Source organism: Mustela lutreola, chromosome 17 (assembly GCF_030435805.1).
Source record: "Mustela lutreola isolate mMusLut2 chromosome 17, mMusLut2.pri, whole genome shotgun sequence".
Classification (NCBI taxonomy): domain Eukaryota; kingdom Metazoa; phylum Chordata; class Mammalia; order Carnivora; family Mustelidae; genus Mustela; species Mustela lutreola.
In genome coordinates, this window is record NC_081306.1 from 2,183,272 (window position 1) to 2,203,360 (window position 20,089).

General features: G+C 53.0%; 1 protein-coding gene across 3 annotated transcripts in view; it reads right to left on the reverse strand.

Moving 5' to 3' along the window:
- Window positions 1–20,089, reverse strand: part of KATNIP (katanin interacting protein) — a 172,867-nt gene that overhangs the window by 106,023 nt on the left and 46,755 nt on the right. For all 3 annotated transcript variants that reach the window (XR_009349240.1, XM_059154775.1, XM_059154774.1), the window contains exons 3-6: window positions 18,782–18,858; window positions 11,558–11,727; window positions 9,730–9,827; window positions 977–1,108 (exon numbers count right to left, since the gene is read on the reverse strand). Coding sequence is in view for 2 of the 3 variants with exons in the window: in XM_059154775.1 (XP_059010758.1) it covers window positions 977–1,108; window positions 9,730–9,827; window positions 11,558–11,727; window positions 18,782–18,858 (477 nt within the window). In the remaining variant the exon portion in view is untranslated. The remainder of the gene's footprint in view (window positions 1–976; window positions 1,109–9,729; window positions 9,828–11,557; window positions 11,728–18,781; window positions 18,859–20,089) is intronic.

The window sequence follows — 20,089 nt, forward strand, 5'->3', positions numbered from 1 at the left end:
AATTTTAAAAAAGGATGTTCTTTTTTTCTTCCCCCAGGAAGACAGAATTTCCAGTTTATTTGCAGACTGTTGTGGCCAGGATGGGAAACAAAGTGACCCTTTGCTCCTTACCTGTCCTTCGTGTGCCAAGAAGGAGACACAAACAGGCAACACCTCAGAGGAGTGTGTCCTGGATGCTATTCCCATGGCTTTTATGGGTCACATGTATTTCTTAAAGTGACGGAGGCAAGGTTTTTGTTCTTTGAGGGAGAGCGTCACATCTGCAGCCCGGACCCACAGCAGAACATAGGCCCAGTGAATGGGGCAGGGTTTGGTTTAGGGGCCTGACTTTGTCCAGCTGCTGCTAATAATTTTGCTTCTATATAACCACGGAGATGATCTACACACTCATTCTATGTATAAAAGCTATGCCCTTGGAATAAAATGCAACCAACCACCCCTGGTTGCCCCTCGCCAGGCCCATTGTGCACACCTCCTGGCCTGCTCCCTGCCCCTCCAACCTTACTTCATCCCACGCTCCCCGACTCACACGGGGCCTGCACTGCGCTCCTTCCACACGCCCAGCCTCATGGCATCTGTGTGTGCTGTTCCCTCTGCCTGCAGTCCTTTTCCATCAGGTGCTGTCCGCCCTCCTCTCCCCTCTCATCCAGCTTTTAGGACTCTGACAAATGTCACTTCCTCTAGGAAGCCCTCCTGGATACCCTAGAAGCTCTCCTGAGCCCACCACGCCTTGCCCCCACCCCTCAACTCCCTCCGGCGGTAGAGGGATTGTATGCTGCTGCTACTCTGGGGTCAGACACCAGCCTTCCTGACATCTGGCCTCCGGGGACCTAGTGGAGCATCTAGCCTGTGGTCTGGGTGCTCGCCACAGTGTGGGAGATGAATGTCGCAGTGAAAGAACTCAGGGGCATATGGAAGGAAAGTCGCCATGTGCCCTGAGAGCCGCTGTGACACCAGCAAGGCCAGTCAGTCCTACCTGCGGACGGTCGCCAGCAGCACCCTGGGCCTTGGTCGTCTCATCTGCGCATGCCTCAAAACTTTCAGACGAGCCCAGAGGAGGCTCAATGTGGAGCCGTGGGCCAGCTTCTGTTCTGATCTGCACCGATTTCTAGACAGAAGAAGATGGTTTCAGAAGCAATGGAACAAATGCCTCGACTCCTCCAAGGGGTGAGCACCTTAGGGGGCAGACCGTGAGGTGGCAGGTCCCTGTCCCCCAGCAGTCATGTTATGAGGCATGGTGGCCCGGCACTGGCTTGCAAGGGCCAGCCTGGTGGGTCCTGCCCCCATTGCTCAGAAGTCTTTACTGGTTGCTACCACAAAAAGCATGCTCAGTACGATTTTTTTAAAGCAACTTTTCGGTGTGAAATACCTTATCAGTAAAATGTTAGTACATGATAAACGTCCCCAAATTGGCGTTGTGATCCAATGGGTTTAGGAGACCCTGGGTTTCCCCCCACCCCCAGGACTTCTCAGGGCCAGGGCCTGGGTGGGGGGCATAAGCGAGACATGACATTTTAGAGGGGTTACAGATCCAAGAGCAAGGGCCTCCTTAAACTTCCTGCTCTGGGCCTTGCTCTAGGGAGTCCCAGCTACTGAGAGAAGAGATTGGCCAAGCCATGTGTACTGAACGTAGCACCCTCTGAGGGACAAGGGGTTAGACCCTACCTTTCCCCTCGTGTCCTGGGTTCGAACCCTCCACCCCGTAAAACTCCGCGGCCCTGCAGGCTTGGTGAACCGAGCTGTTATCTCAGTGAAGGACACAATGCAGGTCCTTAGTGCCGGCGGGCCTCTCCGTGGTAGGACTGAACACCTTCCTCAGCCACAGTCACATCGTTCCCCACCACCACCACCACCACTAGCGCTTTCACACTAGTGGCACTCCTAGTGTGTTAGAAGCTCACTTAGTCCTATAGCAACCCCGGGGGGAAACTGAGGCACGAGGCTGCATGCCTCTCACCGAAGGTCACACAGCTTAGGAAACCGCAGAGCCTTGATCTGAACCCCAGCAGGACGGCTCCAGAGGCCTTGCTCTAAACCAGGGGTGGGTCAAACGCTTCCCGTAAAGAGGACGTATTTTAGGTTTTGCCTGCCCCACGGTCTCCATCACAGTATTTAACTGTCCCACTGTCATTTGAAAGCAGCCACAGATTTTGCCTAAGTAAATGCGCATGGCTAGGTCCCCAAAACACTTGATTTTTAAGAACAGGCTATGGCCAGATTCAGCCCAAGAGCTGGAGTTTGGCCACCGGCCCCGGTACTAAACTGGCCTGCTGGACTGTCCCCAGTGGGCACGTGAAAAAGAAATGTGCCCGGCTTTGACTACAGTGGCCTTTGGGGAGAAGAGAGGGAAATTAAGAAATTTCCTGAGACTATCGAACACTCAAAAAAGTAGGCAGGGGCATGGTTATAGATCATTCGAGAAGAAGATCTCGGCAAGAAAGAGGAAAGAAAAAGAGAGGCTGGAAAATGCAGGTGGGGAGTCCCCTGTCCGAGAACGGGAGAGGCAGAGGGGCAGAAGGAAGGTGCTCTGGGACACGTTCCCTTCGCCTGGGCCGTCCGTCCCTTGGCGATGCCCCCACCCCCATGCTCCGAGTGTGGCCACCCGGCCTCCCGGGCTGCAACAGCTGGCTCTCAGAGCATTTCCCATGGTGGCCGAGGTCTGTACGGAGGGGAAGCAGTACACAGAATACCTAAAACCTGGGGCTTCCTGGCCAGTAGACTCCTGAGAGCTTCCTTGCCTCGGGCCAGGATGAAGCTATGAGGGCTTTGAAGTTCATCTCCAAGATAGATTTTCAACCATAACTCCAGGGAGGGCAGGCTCCCCCCTTCTCCACAGGAATCACTCAATAGCGCCCAAATGCTTTAATGGGAGAGACACAGAGGGAGAGAGACAGACGGAAGGAGAGAGAGCAGGACGGCGGGATAAGGGGAGGCAGTGTGGAGGGGGGACGGGCAGAGGGAGGGGCGCTGGGCACGGGGCACAGCCTGGCCCCTTTCACGGCTCTCTGTTCCTTTATCTAGAAAGGGAAGGCCTAGACTAGGACCTCACTACTCCATGTACTCCACCGGCGTGTGCCCCAGGAGCCTTGGCTTCTCCTGGGGAATTTGTGAGAAAGGCTGCATTTCAAGCCCGCCTTAGAGCTAGGCATCAGAACCCGCATTTCCACAAGAGCCCGGATGACTCACATGCACACTGAAGTTCCAGTCGTGTGAGCCGAAGTTTTGTTGGCAGGTGGGGGGCTGCTGTGCCCACCTATCTCCTCCCTTCACTGCCGTCTTCGGGCAAAGGCGCCCTGCTTTTCTTTGGGGAGATCCTCTTTCTCCTCACCCCCAATCCCAGTGTTCCTGTGAAGCGGAGTCCACGGGAGGCTGGTGTGTATGACAGGCCCAGCAGAACTGAGCACTAGATCCTGCTGGCCCAGAGCGACTAGGTGATCGGTTCAGGGGAGCCAAGAAATGCCAACAGCAGGGTGACAGAACGTAAGGTGGCTGCTGGTGGTGGCCCCCTTGGCATCACACAGAGCAGCAAGGAGAGAAACAGAGTCGAGAGGTGGAGAATGAGCCCTGCTACACTGTCTGAGCACCTGTATCCAGCCATGCCTGAGCTGGGCTTTCCCACTGGCGAGTGAAAGCGCTGTGGCCTCAGTGCAGTTCTGCTGGTCTGATCTGAATGACAGATACGAGAAGGACCTCCAGGGTCCCAGGGGGAGAGGGCGGGCAGGTCTCTCTCCACTGCCGCTCTCCCACCCTCCGTCTGCCCAGAAGCATCCTTCTCCTTCCTCGGAGCTTGACACAACTGCTCGCCTTGCCAGAAGGTCAGGGGGCGGTTTTGCAGTAGGCATGAGGGCACTTAATTGGGAAATTCTTACTGAATCCTGACTGCATACAAGGTTCTGGAAGCATGTCAAGATAGCAAAAAAAAAAAAAAAAAAAAAAAAAAAAAATGTGACCACCAACGGCCTGGCCTTAGGGAGTTCACACAGCACACACCATGGAAGAACACGTTTAGGAAGCGACATCTGACAAAATTAACGTAGTCCAGAAAGAGTTTTCAATGCTGAGTGGGTGCTGGAGAGGGGAAGAAATAGGCTTCCATCTGGCCTGCTCTCCCACCCCAGCCCCAGGGAGGTGGCTCTGCTGCCGCTGGAGAAGATGGGGAGCCGTCTCCCCCACATGGCGACGCCCACCTCCCAAAAGGAGCTCGAGGCTGGCAGGTTCCAACCCCGCCCCCAGGAGGCGCCCGCTCCCAGCCTCCTCCCCACCTTCACAGGCTCACAAGGATGATGCCCGAGCTCCTGGCTGGCTCCCTGCCTGGCATGCTGCTTTACCCAGAGTGGGTGCCTTTAAGTGGCTGCTCTCTCTTGCCTACCTGTGGCGCCCAGACCTGGGTAGACCCCTCAGTATCACCCACGTGCCAGGACAGGATTTAAAATCCAGACACCCCTGTTCCAGTTTGCCAGCCCAAGGCCATGCCCAGAGTGATCTGTGTGTATCTACTGCCCCCTCAGCAGAGCGTTCTAACAGGTGTGCATTCAAGCTTCTGCAGTTGAGAAATATCAAGGCTAGGGGTTGCCCTGTATGGTTGTTCAGGTTGTGCAGTATGTGAGTGGCTCCCCCTAGAGGCAGAGAGCTCTGAAGATCCTGCCAGGCAGGTTTGGGGTGGGGAGTAAATCTACCTTATTTGCTAGGTTCTTCCCGGATTTGTCTGATCTCTTACAAATAATAGCGCTCGACACTCTTGACAGTCTGCGTCATACAAGGTCGCTGTCAAAGCTGATGCTTTATGGGTTGTTTCATTTATTGTCCTCACAGCAGGGGTTTTCAAAACTCAGAAATAGGAAAACAAAGGAAAGGGCTTCACATTTGTACTCGTGAGCTTTCCTGGGGGTGCTTTAGCTGCCTGGCCCACCACAGAAAACCGGATACAGCAGCAGAGTGAGAGCAAAGCCTCTGCTTTCCATGGCAATGAACTTGCTTTCCGGTCCTTTAAGGAAAGCCCACCCCACAGTAAATTGCTGAAAGGCCAATCCCTTCACTACCAATTTAATGCTAAGAGCCGGTGATGTTCATCAAATCTGACAGCGTTTTGGTAAAGGACAGCTCTGCTGATTAGGCCGTTGTCCACCCAAGTATTACAAGGCTGAGGAAGCCATAAATCTTAATCCAGGGATAGCAGGAGAAAGATCTGAGGCTGAGAAGGGTGGGGGAGAAAGAACAGCCCCAGCAAGAGCCCATCTATCACTTCCGGCCCAGCCCACGGGTGCCACGGCGGCAGCTTGGAGGCCGACACTGAGCCGCCAGGCCCCTCCTTGGCTCTCCCACAGTTGGAGGGTCCCCAGGAAGGTTTTTCCAGGTCAGGCTCTTAGCCAGTGTCTGGATGACTCTGGGACCTTCTGGAGAGCAAGGATCCCGACAGCCCCTTCCATCAGGGGCATCTCTACCCGAAAAGTGCTTCCTAGTTGGTGGGCAAGACCCTAAGAAGGGAGCTTATTCTACTGGATGAGGTGAAGGTATTGGTCCTGGTCACTGGGAAGGGGACGTGCGACCCCAGGGAGTTTAGGGCAACAGTTGGAAAAACTGGCAAGCTAGCCAGCTGAAGAGGGCAGGGAGGCCACGGAGGGGAGCAGTGCTAGCCGGGGGTGGGCTGAGACTTCGGGGCTCCCTGAGCGCTGGGCCTCCGTGTCCCCTGCTGACCAGGCCGTGGTTAGTGCCAAAACACCGAGTGCCTATGTGGCCCCCTGCTGGGCACAGCCACACAGGAGCAACCCCAGGACTGGGAACGGGCGGTGGGACCTCTTCCGATGGAGTGGCTTTTGAGAACTGGCCACCCCTGGCCACTGGGGATTCTGCTGCCTTCGCCACTGCCAACCTCTGGCTGCCTCCAAGGACAGCGGAGCCCACCCAAAAGGGTGAGGTCGAGACTGCCTTCTTCTCCACCCTATGCACCCCAAAACCTGTCCCCATGTACTTTCTACCAGGGAGAACCTGTCCACTTAACTCCACTACTTGGGGCCAAAGGAAACCCAGTCGGTTCCTCTTTCTCCTGGCAACAGTTCGGTCGGTCCACTGGATCTATCTACTGTCCTGGAAGAGAAGCTGGGGGCCCCAAGCAGGCTTTTCGCTTCTGGTCACAGCCTAGCAGGGCGGGAGAGGGCATCCAGCCCAGGCTGACCAACTGAGAGATTCAGATGGTCTCTTTCCCGCACAGTTTCCGCAAACCAACATGGGAAGACCGGGTGATGACAGCCTGGGACGCGTCGAGGAAGTGGAGATGATGGGGACTGCAGGGCCAGGGACAGAGCTGTGAGGGGGAGGCCGGGGGACAAAGGCACAGGCTGCATTAGGCTCACGGCGGGGGACAGGGGAGCCCTGCTTCCAAGTCTCCTGCCTGGTGCTCCTACAGCCCATTGGCCCTGTGGGCACTCTTCAGAATGCAGCCGCCGGGGATCTTCTTAAAACGTGAGCCCAAACACATAACTCTCCTACTGAAGACGCTCCAGAAGATTCTTTGCATTTAAAATGAAATCCAGACTTCCTCCTGGGCTCCTTCCGGCCACTGTGTCATCTGCCTGCTGTGACCTGTGACCCCTGACCCCCACGCTCTGCCTCTCCATCTCTCCACACCGGCCACCCCAGGGACCCTTCAGCCTGACCCACCTTCCTGCCACCCCCACTGCGCCCTCCACTGGGAGACTCCCACCAGACCTTCACGGGGCTGGCTCTGCTCCTCCTCAGCAACCAGGTCAGGGGTGGCCCCCAGGGAAGACTCTGCTGTCCCCCTTCTCTAGAGCGGCTGCCCCCCAGAGCCTCCCCATGACCCCCAGGCTCGAGGGGGAAGTGTGAGCTCCAGGCCAGCAGGGCCCGGCCTGCCTCACTCACGGCGCTGACTCCAGCACCTACAATTGCCCCCACAGGCCACCGGTTCAAAGGCCCCAACGGGCCAGGTGGGAAGCCACGTGGTAGGGGAAAACAGCAGCCAGAGCACAGCAACCAACCGCAGCCACCACGTGGCCTCAGCCCGGGGCGCTAAAGGGAGTGGTAGGGACTGTGGGCACCACAGTCTGCATGTACCCGGCCTCATGGGGCGACTGTTACCGCGCTCTGCTGACGGCGGCCTCAAGGGAAGGGGAAGCCGAGCATACAGCTCTTTCCATTTTTCCAGGGAAGTCAGAATGGAGCTTTAAAAAAAAAAAAAAATACAGAAAAACTTTTGCATTTAAATGTTAGTGAGTGACTAAGATTCTTTTAAACCGTTTTGAGTCCAAAAAACATTCTCCGGGGGACAAGTTCAGCCCACAGGCATCAAGCTGCTCACTTGGAAGTCCAGCAGGCCAGTCCTCCGTACGCTTGGACCGGCTGTCACATCTTCCTCGCAGGCGGGGCCGTCCCCCACCGTCCTCCTAGCCGGGACTCCAGGGCAAGAACCCAGCCTTGTGGGATTGTTTCTACCTCCAGAGCCTCACACAGTGCCTGGGTCAGGGTCATAAATGTTCATTTAAAATTAAAGGATGATGTCTTTTGGGACCTGACTTCTAGTCCTCTCACCACACTGAATGCTCCCCGGTTTATCCATATCAAGGGGGAATGTCCCCCAAAACACCGCATGCGGGGGGAGCAGCGTAGTAGGGGGTGGGCTCTACTCCCGCTTTCCGCCTAGGACGCCTGTGAGTTCAGTAGAGGCCAGAAAGTCGGTCTATGTTTCCCAGATGCCCTTTCTGTGGACGTTCTGGAAGCGAGCTAGGTACAGCCCATCAGCAGGCCTCCTGCAAGCAGGGAGAGCAAAAGTGGGGTGGAAAGAACAGGACACACACTGGCTGATTCTGGGCTGAGCACAGTGGCCGAGGAGACAAGTTTTCAAGTGCCCCAGCCTGGTGGGACCGGCTATGGGCAGGGCTGATCTAGCAGGCGCGGCATCAACAGAGGCCAAGAGTAGTGGTGGTGGCCACCTGCTTTCCGGAAGCCAGCTAAGGTGACGCGTCCCTGATGCAGACCCGCCACCTGCCCCGCCGTGTCCTAGATAGTGGCTTTCCTGGCAGGCTGTGCTGGAAGGCTGGGTGCCATTCCAGGAGGCCCCCCAGCCTCCCACTCGGGGTCCCTCCTCTTGTCACCCGGAGAGCTTGTAAGCACCTGCTTCCCTTCATCTCTGATTACAACGGCCTGAGTGGTCTCTATGGTTAGGCACTGACTGACCCTGACCGATACAGTGCAGAAGGACAATTGCAGCCTTCACGGCATTAGGAAGCCAGGAAATTAGCCATGATTAGGCCCCGTGAAGTGTGAGACCACTGGGAGAGGTGTGGTGGTGGTGGGGGGGGGGTGCTAATTAATCTTAGGCCAAGTCTTTTTAAATTGCACAGGCTCTGGGGCCAGCCGTGAAGTCACAGTCTAAGATGCAAATATGGCTCCCGATAATAGAAGGCACTCGAAACAACTAGGAGGGTCTGAAGTGGGAAGTGGAGAAAGGCTTCCTTAATGAGAAATTAACATTCATTGCTGGGGACAAAAGGAGGCCTCCGGGCTGTGGGCCCCATAGGCCTTGCTCTTCTGCACTGAGATAAGGCTGTGGGATTCAGTGGGCCAGAAAACCCCTTCAGTACTTCATTATAGACCTACAAAGGCAAGGGAAGACCAGTGGGTTTGGGGGTCACAGGTCTGGGGTTCAAACCTCCCTAGTGGCTATGTGGCTCTGAGCAAGTCACCTTATCCTTCTGGCCCTCAGTTTCATCAAGGGCACAATGACAACAGTTACAGACCTACGAGGTGATGGATTGCAAAGACGGGCCAATAAAACTTACAGAAAATTTTCCTAAAGACCCACCCATTTGGCACAGTGTAAAAGATCAGGCCCAACGTGGGTGACCACATTAAAAAGGATTACATACCATTGCTTAAGCCTCATCTCAGACCAAGTGAGTCAGAATCTCTGCGGGAAGGGACTGCCAGGTGATGTGAATGCACTGTGGGGACTGAGACCCACTGACCCCAGGCCAAGTGTGAGTAACCACAGGGTAAGGACTACATGGGCAGGAATACAGCACCTGGAGCACAGATCTAAGCTCGGGTTTTGCTGCTGTCACTTCTTAGTGGTTGGCCTTGGAAAGCTCACTTAGCTTTACCGAGCATTCATTTCCTTGGCTTCCTTAAAACAGGAGGAAATTTGGAACTTGCCCTACCAATCTGCCGTGAGGACAAAGGTACATAGTAGGTGCGCAGTAAAAGATAGCTAGCTGTGTAGGGGCGTCTGGGTGGCTCAGTGGGTTAAGCCTCTGCCTTCAGCTCAGGTCATGATCCCAGAGTCCTGGGATCGAGCCCCGCATCGGGCTCTCTGCTCAGCAGGGAGCCTGCTTCCTCCTCTTTCTCCGCCTGTCTCTCTGCCTACTTGTGATCTCTGACAAATAAATAAAATCTTTTTTTTAAAAAAAAAAAAGATAGCTGTGTAAACAAGTGATCACCACGGGGCTGTGAGTCTGTGCTGGGATGCCCCATCCCCCACCTGGAGGGGAGGATCATGCCACGGAGAGGGAACTAGAGGACCCACAGACCCCTCTACCTTCTAGGGGCCAATACCACACACAGAAAGGACACCCATGTGGTGCCCTGCCAGACGCACCAAGGCCCACAGGGATTCCCAATGCCGGGATTACGTTTCTGTTCCCACAAGAACCCTGTTCCTTATTCTAAAGCATGAGCAGGGGCCATGCGTCTTGACACTGCCCAGGGCTCCCAGACCTGGTGCCATCCGCGACGCTGGACTTTGCTGGGGGCTGTCCGCGAATTGCGTCTTAAAGCTTCCTCCGCTTCTCGCAATAGGGTTCTCCGTCCATGATCTGCAACAGGGATGAGGGAAAGAGGCTCAGTGGGGTACTGGTGGCAAGTTCACACCCAGGGAAGACCAGGGCACTCCCCTGTGTCCGAAGTTTTGTAGGCAAAGAGAGTCCTGTTTGTAGCAGCAGGCCGGTAGAAAATGGGCCAAATGCTCAGGAGAAAGGGAATGGGGGGTAAGTCATAGCTGAAATGGGCAGGTCTGTATACAAAAGGAACAGTCTCCGAGATTCGGAAGCAGGATACAAGCCAGGTGCGCTACAGGCCAGTGTTTGTGTAAAAGAGGAGAGAAGGGAGAGATATTTGTTGGGGGAGTGAAGGTACTGCTGGTGGCCCAAGTACAGAAGAGACTCCTGCTAATCGCACCTCCTTGAAACCTGGACCAGGAAAGGCCTGTTTCTCCCAGCCAGCAGCAGGTTGGCCTGACTCCTCCTCCCCAAGAGCTAGGAGAATCATCCCATTTCCCTCATTGCCCTGGGTGCTAGGAAGCTCATGCTAAACTTGAAGCTGGACTGCAGTGTCCTTCTCCTAGGAGAAGGTTTGGGGACATCACTCTCTCCTTTTATCTCCTTGTTGTTTTGACTTGTACTGTCTGTTATGGCTTGGGACATTTCCCATACCTGTAAGGCAGTGACTCAGAACAACATGAATCAAGATTATTGTGCGACAGGCATTTTACATTTCTTATGTCATTTAATCTTCCTGGCAAGCCGGCAAGGTGGGCTTAAGTATTCTCATGTCATAGAAGAGGAAACTGAGGGTCAGGGAGGACCCTATTGCCAGAGCTCTCAAAGCTAGAGAGTGGCAGAAACCCAGCTCTGTCTCATTCCAAATGTTCTTCCTGTAATGCAGGGAGTAGGCCAGGTCCCCAAACAAAGCAGTCTGCCTTCAAGGGCACCCTGGTGTCCTCGGGATGGGTGCCCCCCTCAGTCCCATTTGACAGATGGCCTGGGAAACAAAGGCCCGGGAGGGAGACAAAGTAACCTGGCCAAAAACTGAGACCCCACCCCGTGTGCTCTGACATGTCGTTTGCTTTCCTGCCAGGTTGTTTTTGGTGCCTGTCCTGGGCCGGCTGCTGGGTGGCGTGATCCTATACCAACTTCACAAACTCCCTGAGATTTCAATACAGGACACACAGGATCGATTGCAAGTCTGTGCAGTCTGGATTAAATACACTCAGCACAAACCGTGGAGTTAAATATCACGCAGGGTTGGGTACTGAAGTGAAGACAGAGCCACTGAAAATTAAGTGTAATTTAAATTATTCTAGACACTTCTTTCAATTACTGGCATCGCAAAATGGAAAAGCCAGGAATTTACTGCTCTCATCACCTTTGCCCTGGGGGTAATGGAGGCCAAGGCTAAGTTTTAAAAGGAATAAAAAGGGATTTTGTTCTTTCTCACACTCCTGCTCTCTCTCTCTCTCTTTTTTTTTTTTAGAGAGAGAGAAAGGAAGTGCACGCACAGACGAGCAGGGGGCGGGGCAGAGGGCGAGACAGAATCTCAAGCAGGCTCCTCGTCTGGTACAGAGCCTGACATGGAGCTCGATCTCACGACCCTGAGACCATGACCCGCACTGAAATCCCCAGTTGGCTGTTTAACCCACTGTGCCACCCAGGCGCCCCCTGCTCTCTTGCTGGCAAAGTGAGTAAACTTAAACAGGTTAACTAGTCATTTGCAGGTAAGTTTAGGGGCACAGGACGTGGCTCCACGGGGCCCTGTGACCTGTGCTCACCGTGTGTCCCCTCGGCGTGGGAGGCACTCCTGGTGAAGTCGGAGTGGACGGCTTTCCGGGGGGACGACTTCAGCTCCGAATTGGCTCCATTGACGTAGACAGAGAAACCCTGCTCCAAGTGCTCCAGCCTCAGCTGCATGGGGTCCTTGGTTTTCAGATGCTTTAATATCCTGGAAGAGAAACAATCACTTCCTCCTTGTTATGTGAGCCTGGGCCGCTGCCCACCCCCACGTGGGGAGAGAACTGTGCCTCTGACGGGCAAAGCGTCTCTAATCGGAGGCCGGGTGGCGGGTGCCCAGCTGTTCATCGACAAACAGCCTGTCAGGGGCCCATTACACACACGGAGAAGCAGCAAGGGGGAGACTGTTCCGGGCTCTGCAGGGGTGTTTCTGCTTTCGCTCTGAGGCTCAAGTGCACGTTAGCAGCAACGCAGGCACGCGTCATTCCTCGCCCCGCGGGGACCAGGAGGGAAAGCAGGCAGGTGCGAACACTGCCCAATTTCATGCATCTCCACCTTGTGTGGACAGTGGCACCTTCTCCAGGGTTTAACAAAACACGGGTCTAAGAGTCTTAGGTCCTAAGCCTTTGGACCAAGGAATTTCAGAGAACATCTACAAATCAGAAAACATCCTTCGTCAGACCAGGCAGACTGACTTTTTGCTTCAGTAAATAAATGTGTTCTCAGAAGCTCACCTGATACCTCAAATGTCATCATTTTATATTCTGATGCAGTGAAGGTATATATCAAAGTAGGCTTTAGCTCATGCCCTTTTGGCTAAAAGGGTCTTGGTTTGAACAAGGCTGGACCTCTAGTTCAAGTTTTCTCGAGTTTTCTCTGGATTTATTCCCACACCACCAAGCTGCCTGGCAACCAGCGTGCATCCCCTTTGTGATTTTAAGTAAGTTCCTATCAAACTAGCAAAATGCAAATTTTAAAAAAATAATAGGAATAGTAACCACATAAAGGGTGTGTACAAGGTGCCAAATTTGGTTCTACTTGTGGTACGGATACAGTAGTTGGTTCTTGTTATTCGCAGCAGTTTTGTTTTATGAAGTCCCCACAAATCCTGAGTTAGGGAATACTGAAATCTTGTTCCCAGGGGAAAATACAGGATTTGGTTTCTGTGAGCCTCTGTCGCAACAGTTTCATTAAACGATCACTACAGAACCCTGCTGCATATGCGTTTCTGTTTAAAGGCACCTTGTTTGATACATGGTTGAGACACTGACATGAAACTCAGCAGCCAACAGGTCTGTAACTCAGGCCTGAAGGAAGCTCATCTAACATGTTTTTTCTCCCTTAAGAGACACCATAGCCTCCTTGCACTTAGGAACATCAGACAGCACTTCAGGACCATGCTTAGGGTACAGTTTAATCAGCAAAATCACCAAGGAAAAACATAACAATGTGTAAGACACGGCACTCAGTATATACTGTGAAAAGGCCACTTTTTTATGGGGTAAGAGCTAAAATAAGAAGGTGAAGTATTCCCTTGTTCTACTGCAGCTGGGAATGTGTGTGTGTTGGGCAGCTAAAATTTTTTGCCACTCTGCACTTGTCTTTGAATGAACACAAAAGCGCTGCAAATATTTAAAATTTACAAATAAGTTTTCGTCAGTAGATGAATTCATATTTAGGGAACCATGAATAACAAGGATTGACTATATTAAGACCTTCATCTTCTCCAACAACCCTATGGGGTAATTACTTTTATTATCCCCATTTAATAGACAAGGCACGTGAGACACAGAGAGGTTAAGTAACTGGCCCAAGGTCACACAGCAGGCACGGTGGTAGGCTAGACTGCAAACTTAAGCAATCTGGCTTGAGTGTTCACCACAGCAAAGACAACCTCTAAAGCTAAGCAAGAGGACACTGAACCTGGCAAACTTAGACACTGGTGCTAATTCAGACACAATATGAAAATAGAGAAAATGCCATATGCTTGGTGTTCCCCCAGGGAGCCCACTGCAGCAAATCAGTCTTGACCAGGAACAACAGTGTTCGGTCATCACCAACCCCTGAAAGCAACCCAAATGTGCAGCAGCGGGGAATGGAACCTGCGATCCCACGTAGCTGATATCATCACTAAGAGTCTGTCCAGATGTGAGGAACTGCTTGCAATTGGGGGGAAGGGGAGGTGGAGTAAAGGCAGAATAAAAACGGAACTGTGTGGTTCAGTGCCACGTTGGAAAAAGGTGGGTTTGTGGACCAGGAGTGGAAGGTGATACGTGGGAAAATCCTATCAGTTGTTGAGGAGGGTGGTGGCATTATGGGTGATCTCTTTGTTTGTTTTTCAAATGTTTCTTTAGCTGTTGATATATCCATCTTTTTCAACAATTGTGGCAGGAACATTTATTACAGACTTCTTATCTCCCGCCGGCCTTAGAAGCCTGGGAGTTGATTGTTGGGCAGGCAACAGCATGAAACACAAGGAAGGAAAACACAAGTCACTAAGAGACGCTTTGGCAAACAGAGCCATCCTTGCTCTCTCTGGAGCAAAACACCCAAGGCTGCAGTGGGCCCTGGGGAAAGTGTGCAGGGAGCCTGAGCCCTAGGAGGGGCCCAGAGAGTGGAAAATCTGACCACCCAGGCACAGGGTGCCTGCCTCCACCTCCCTCCGGGGGTCTCCTGACTCTGGGCAGGTGGTGACGGTGACATCCCACTTGCTGTGTGGGATCCGGAGCTGGTACTCCATGTGTGCTTCTTTTTAAGCAGAATGATTGATGAAAACACGGATTTATGAAACTGATAAATGAGGAGATAATTATCCAGACTGTGAAAGGGATCGCTGAAGGAACTCCCCGGCTACAGCTGAGCCGACAGTGATACGCACTATGCACGCGGCATCGAAGAAAAGTGGTGTCTTTTTTGTGTGTTTTTGTTTAATTGATAGCCTGCTTTGCATAAAAAGCGGGCCCTCGTGTAGGGGATTCAGAAAACCCAGACAAGGTCCCTCCCCTGTGGAAGAAGGAGCCCCTGCCCACCTGGTGCCCCATCACACGCTGGGTTCCGGGTTTTGAGGGATGCAGGGAAGGGGCTGGCTGCCTCACACCACGGGAGACTCTCGCTGTGTCTGTCCATTCTCCCCTCCTACTGTGGAGACGGACCCCTGGACGTGGGGACCATGCTGAGCATAAGGAATGTTCTCGATACCTGTTTCTGGAAAAAGTGGCTCTAAGACCCTCCAGGTCTAGCAGGGGAGAGAAGACACAGATGCATATTCTCCCAGCTCCCATGGTCCTCGTGCTCATCACTGGAGCCTTTCTGTCTTAGCCTGTAGCGGCCTGTGGGGCTGCTTGTACAGAGCTCTTTGGACAGAGAGGAAGTAGGAGCATGACAGGGGGATACCACTGGGTGGGAGGGGCACAAACAGGGGTCCAGCGGGCGAGAGGGCATGACCAAGCGGGGGGGGGGGGGGGGGGCGTTGCTCCTGGGCGTGGCCATGCCTGGGTTGCTGGCTGAACCCCTTGGCCTGAGAGCGCTGTGGCTGCTGTGTGACCAGGCTAGCCACGAGGCCCCTCCAACCTCAGTTACCCCCGGGGACCTGAGAGCTTCTCCAAGAGTCAAACATTCCAGCAATACCTGGATGTCAGCTCAGGGAGAATTGTTACGGCAGTATGGCAATGATGGTGATGGTGATGGTGGTAATGGCACCTGGGTGTTGTCCCTCTCACTCCCTTACTGGTCCTTCCGTTGGCTTATTTTATAGATAAACTTACCCAAGGTCACAGAGCCCAGGATGCAGCCAGGACTTAAAGCCTGGTTCACAAGGCTCCAGAGCCCACTCCCACCCACATCATTCTGCTGTGTCTAGTCTCCTCCCTTAACATGTCACAGGGTCCCTGAGGGAGGAGAGTCTGGATGAGGAGCAATGGCTTCCAGCTGGGGGCTTCCTGGAGGTGGTGGCATTTGAGAGCAGGCCTGATGGGTGGAGAGGGGGAGGGCAGTGGTTCAGAGAGCCTGCTATTTCTCCAAGAACGTCAGTGCCCAGGGCTCTGGGATTCACCCTTTCGGATGTCAGCATCCCCCACAGGAGGATATGATACCATTGCTGGGCTCCTGGATCCGGTCCAGCCTTCAGCATTTAGAGGGATGCATCACAACCCATCTTGGCCATCCACCCTCCAGCACTTGGCCCTGTCTGGTTGATGGGTTGTTGAGCAAATCTGCCGGGTGTGATTATATCTTTCATGAAGGTGAGTGACCAGAATCACTAAGGATCCTCTGGGAGGTTTGTACAGGGGTGACCCAGGGCTGTCACACCCTCTTCCACCTCCTCATGTTCTGCTTCTTTGGGCATAGTTATAAATAGATGACCTTGTGCTCACCTGCCGCACCCCAGGAGTTCCTCAAGGGCAAGGGCTATGGGCAGACACCTGTTCGTTCTGCCTCGCCGGCAACTCTCCCCCATCTTCCAAACCGAGCCTCTCAGATCCCCTTTCAGAACCTCCCCACTCCTACTCTTACTCTACTATTATACACTTGCTCCACCACCCAGCTTAAGGAGATAGCCAAGGAGTGGCCCGTCAGACCATGCCACCTCACCTGGCACAGGGCGTGACTGACTCGAGGCTGGGGCCAGGGCCCTCCTCAAGACTTTCACTGGAACTATCAGGAAGGAAGTGCTCTCTTATCCTCTAGGCAGGATGTAAGTGTGGGGCCGCCAGTGGCTACCTTGGCCTCCATGAAGAAAGTACCCGCCTGAGGGACTCCAACATGGAGTTAGAACTGAGTACCTGGATACAACTATGCCTGAAGCCGGTTTCTTGCTTTTATGAGCCAATACTTTTTCCTTATTGTTTAAGGTCTATTTACCCTGGGTTTCTCTCCACTTGACCCCGGGAGCACTAACTAATAAAGTCTGTACCTTCCTCATCACGATGCTCTCCTTCACGCCAGTGGCAGTGCTAAGCACCGAGAAGGCACTCAGTGAATTCCTACTGAATGAGGAAGAGAGTAACATCACCAGCCTCTATGGCAGCTATGTTCTGGGCAAGGTCACTCCTGGAAACTGGCTCCAATGATCACACACACCCCCCCCCCCCCCATTTCTCAGGTCACAGGGCAACCTGGGTAAGAAGGCTAGGTTTTCATTTCTGTCTGTGCACACTACACAGCCGAGATGCTGATTTTCTACCAGGTCATATAACTAGATTTCCAGTAAGCAGCGGTTTATTTCCACAAAACCCGTCATTGTGAATGTGGCAACTCTGGCGGGTTTCTCCGCTCCTGGTAATTTATGACAATGTCATACCAAACATCAAACAGAAAGGAGAGCCCAGCTCTACCACTTCCTGCCTCGATGACCTTGGACACACGGCTTACCGCTCTGGGTCTCCTTTGTCTGGAAAATGGGTGCAAGGAGTGTAGCTACACCTTACCACGTAGCGGGAGGGCACAATGAAATGATGGGGTGAGGTGCCCGGCATGCGGAAGGCACCCCAGAAAAGGTGTCTCTAAAGCAACACCCGGCGATCGCTCGGGGGGCCACGCACTTTTCATGTCTCCAATGGGACTCACGCCAGCCCCCTCTTGGTGACAACACGTCCCCCAATTGTTATGGCAACTTGGCTTGGACATATTTTTTCATTGCCTTTGTGCTACAACCTTGTCTCTGGATATTCTCCTCTATGCTATTGGCTGGGGCCCTTCGATTGTGCACCTATTGATCTGCTGATTAATGAGAAGCAATTTGCTCCTAAGGAACTATGACAATGTCCTCCCAGACAAGTCACAAGGATATGATTAAACGATCACTCAGGTGTTCGGTGGCACCATCCAGCCTGCCAGGAACGGGATAAAAACACCCTGCTCCATGGCATTAATGATGATAAAAACCCATGTTGGACTAATCAGCACAAGCCTCCTGCTACGGTAGCCGGAGCCGCCCCCGGGTCAGGGAGATGAGCGAGCACAGGGCAACCCGCACAGAGGACACTGCCTGGCTGCGCTTCTAGCTGCTCCTACAGCTAGAAGCTGTTCGAGAGTTCTGTACCCGTTCGAGAGTTCGCCACTAGGGGTCGCGCTGCCTCAAATGGGGGCATCTGGCAACAAGAGCGGGTGTTGGTAGAGATCCTGGGCATCTCAGTGGTAAAGGGGTCAGAATACTCAACTCCTGTAACACCAAGGACTGAACCTGTCCATGCAACATGCAGCGGGAGTCCAGCCAGTCAGATGAGGGCTGAATAGACAGGATGACAGCCACCACCCTCCCCACCCCTCGCCCCGGGGCTCTCTTGCCTGCAAGACCCTAGACTCATTCCCAGTAACACCAAGGCCCAGATTAGGACCCCTCCTCCCCACTCCTGCAGCTGTTTGAGGGGCCTGCAGCCTTCTTCCTGTTGTTTTGTGTTTTAATCTGAGTGCCTTACCAACATTTTAAAACTCAGGAGATTCGGACCCAAATCCAGGTTTGCAGCTGCTCCAGCAACCCTGGAAGAGAGGGACCCCCGGGCCCAGGTTCCCACAAACAACTGGCCTGAGCTGAGCAGCTGGGAAGTGGGCCTCCCAGGTGCCCACGGTCTCCACGGAGCTGGCTTCACTCACTGCCCGGCCCCTCCTGGCATCTGAGTTTGCAAACCCAGCTTAACGCGCAGCCTGAGGCCTGGGGACCAACCACAGTTCAGACCGTGAACTTCTGTGGGCCCGGGGCAAGCAGTGAGGAGGGATGCCTCTTTCCAGCCAGACCACATTGCTTTGCCCTCGGTCACCAAACATGGCATCTACCGTGGGATTCTTCCAGAGCTAGCACACCGGACTCAAAATGAGTACCGACTTCATGTTAAGTGACATATTGACCGCCTTTAAACACAGACATGAAACGATTCACCTTGATCTAATGAGGCATGATGACAGGCTCAGATTCCACGGGCCGGTCAGAGCCTGGATGACCACAGACTGAGCTATTCCGGTGACTAATGCACAGCCCTGCCAAGTTCAAGATTTGGTCATGACAAAGCCACCTTCTCCCAGAGCGGTGGCAGGGAGGCTAGAGGTGGTACTTACATGTAGAACCATTTGCTACAGCTCAATCAAGGATGCAATTAAATCAGCGAGTGGAGAAACGGGAGCTAGGATTGCAGATAATATCCCGAGCCTCTGAGTGGAGGCTGCCTGCAGCCCGTTCCTAGGTGAAGCAGAGCCTGCATGCTGTTTAATAAATCGAAATAGGGCTTTTATTGGGCTAATAGGAAGGGCTGCCATTGAGCAGCTCATCTTACCTGTTCCTCTGCTGAAGCAATATTAAATACTCATCATGTTTCTCATCAAAGTCAGGCACCATGTCCTTAGCGTAACCCTGAAACGAAGAAACAGACCAGGATGATGTCGGAATGCGGGGGAATTATTCACGGAGGCAGGAGGCTGAGCTTGACGAAGGCCCAGCTCCCTGGGTGCATCGCTCAGGCGACCTGGAGCCCCCAGAGATGGTCTGATGGCCCCATGGGTCTTAGACATACACAGTCAACATCTACAGAAGGGACAAGGCTGGTTTCCCGGTCTCAACAGTGTCCGTTCTGCCCATGCCCTGTAAGATCAGGGGCTCTGGCCAAGATCTGAGCTTTGATGTTTTCTCCACGCTCATTATTTAGTTACCTGAATGATCATAACCAGATGTAACGCACATCAGTTGTTTAAGGAGGGGTCTCATTTTCTTCTTATGCATGCTTATTAAAACACAGTTATCACAAAACTCTATGGCCCAGATGGGGTTCCTTTAAGAACAGACACTGGTGGGTGCAGGCCTCCTCTTCAGGCAACAGAATTCTAGATTTCCTTTCGAGAATCATTCAGCACAGCTTTTTTTTTTTTTTTAGTTCACTATTTTCCTAAGAGGCCCTTGAAAGTTCCTTTGTTGGCCTCTTGGGTCACATGACCTTGGCCTTAGCTTCTCAACACAGTGCCCCCCTCCCCCCCAACCCGTAGCCACAGTGATTCACTGGTCTGAGGATGAGCTGTGGCCCAAGCCAGGCCCTTGAAAGTCAGCCCTGGGATGGTGCTGATCCTCTTGGGAGAAGAGCTGCTCTCTTTCCAGTGGGGGCTAGGCTGATGAGACACAGGCCAGAACTGAGAATGAGGCCCATAACTGAGACAGCAGGTGCATCAAGAGATGGAGAGAGATCCTTAATGTCATGATTTGACACCCTGGACCCACTTATGTCTGAAGAAGTGTCTGGACAATTCAGATCTTGCTTTAGAAATTTCTGCTGAGTCTCTGTCATTTGCAGCCAAAAGAATTATGTCATATATACCATAATCTGACCATTAAAGATAACCCCTATTACAATTTTCTATAGTTTTATAGAGGGATAATTAATGTAGACTAAACTACACATATTTAAAGTGACATACGTATATACCAGTGAAACCCCCATCATAACTTGAAATATAGCCCCCAGATGTTTTATCATGTACATACATATTTATAAATACACACACAAACGTAGACATTCCTTTATTTTAATTTTTTTTTTGAGGGGGGAGGGAAGAAGGAGAAGGAGAGAGAACCTTAAGCAGGCTCCAGCCCCAGC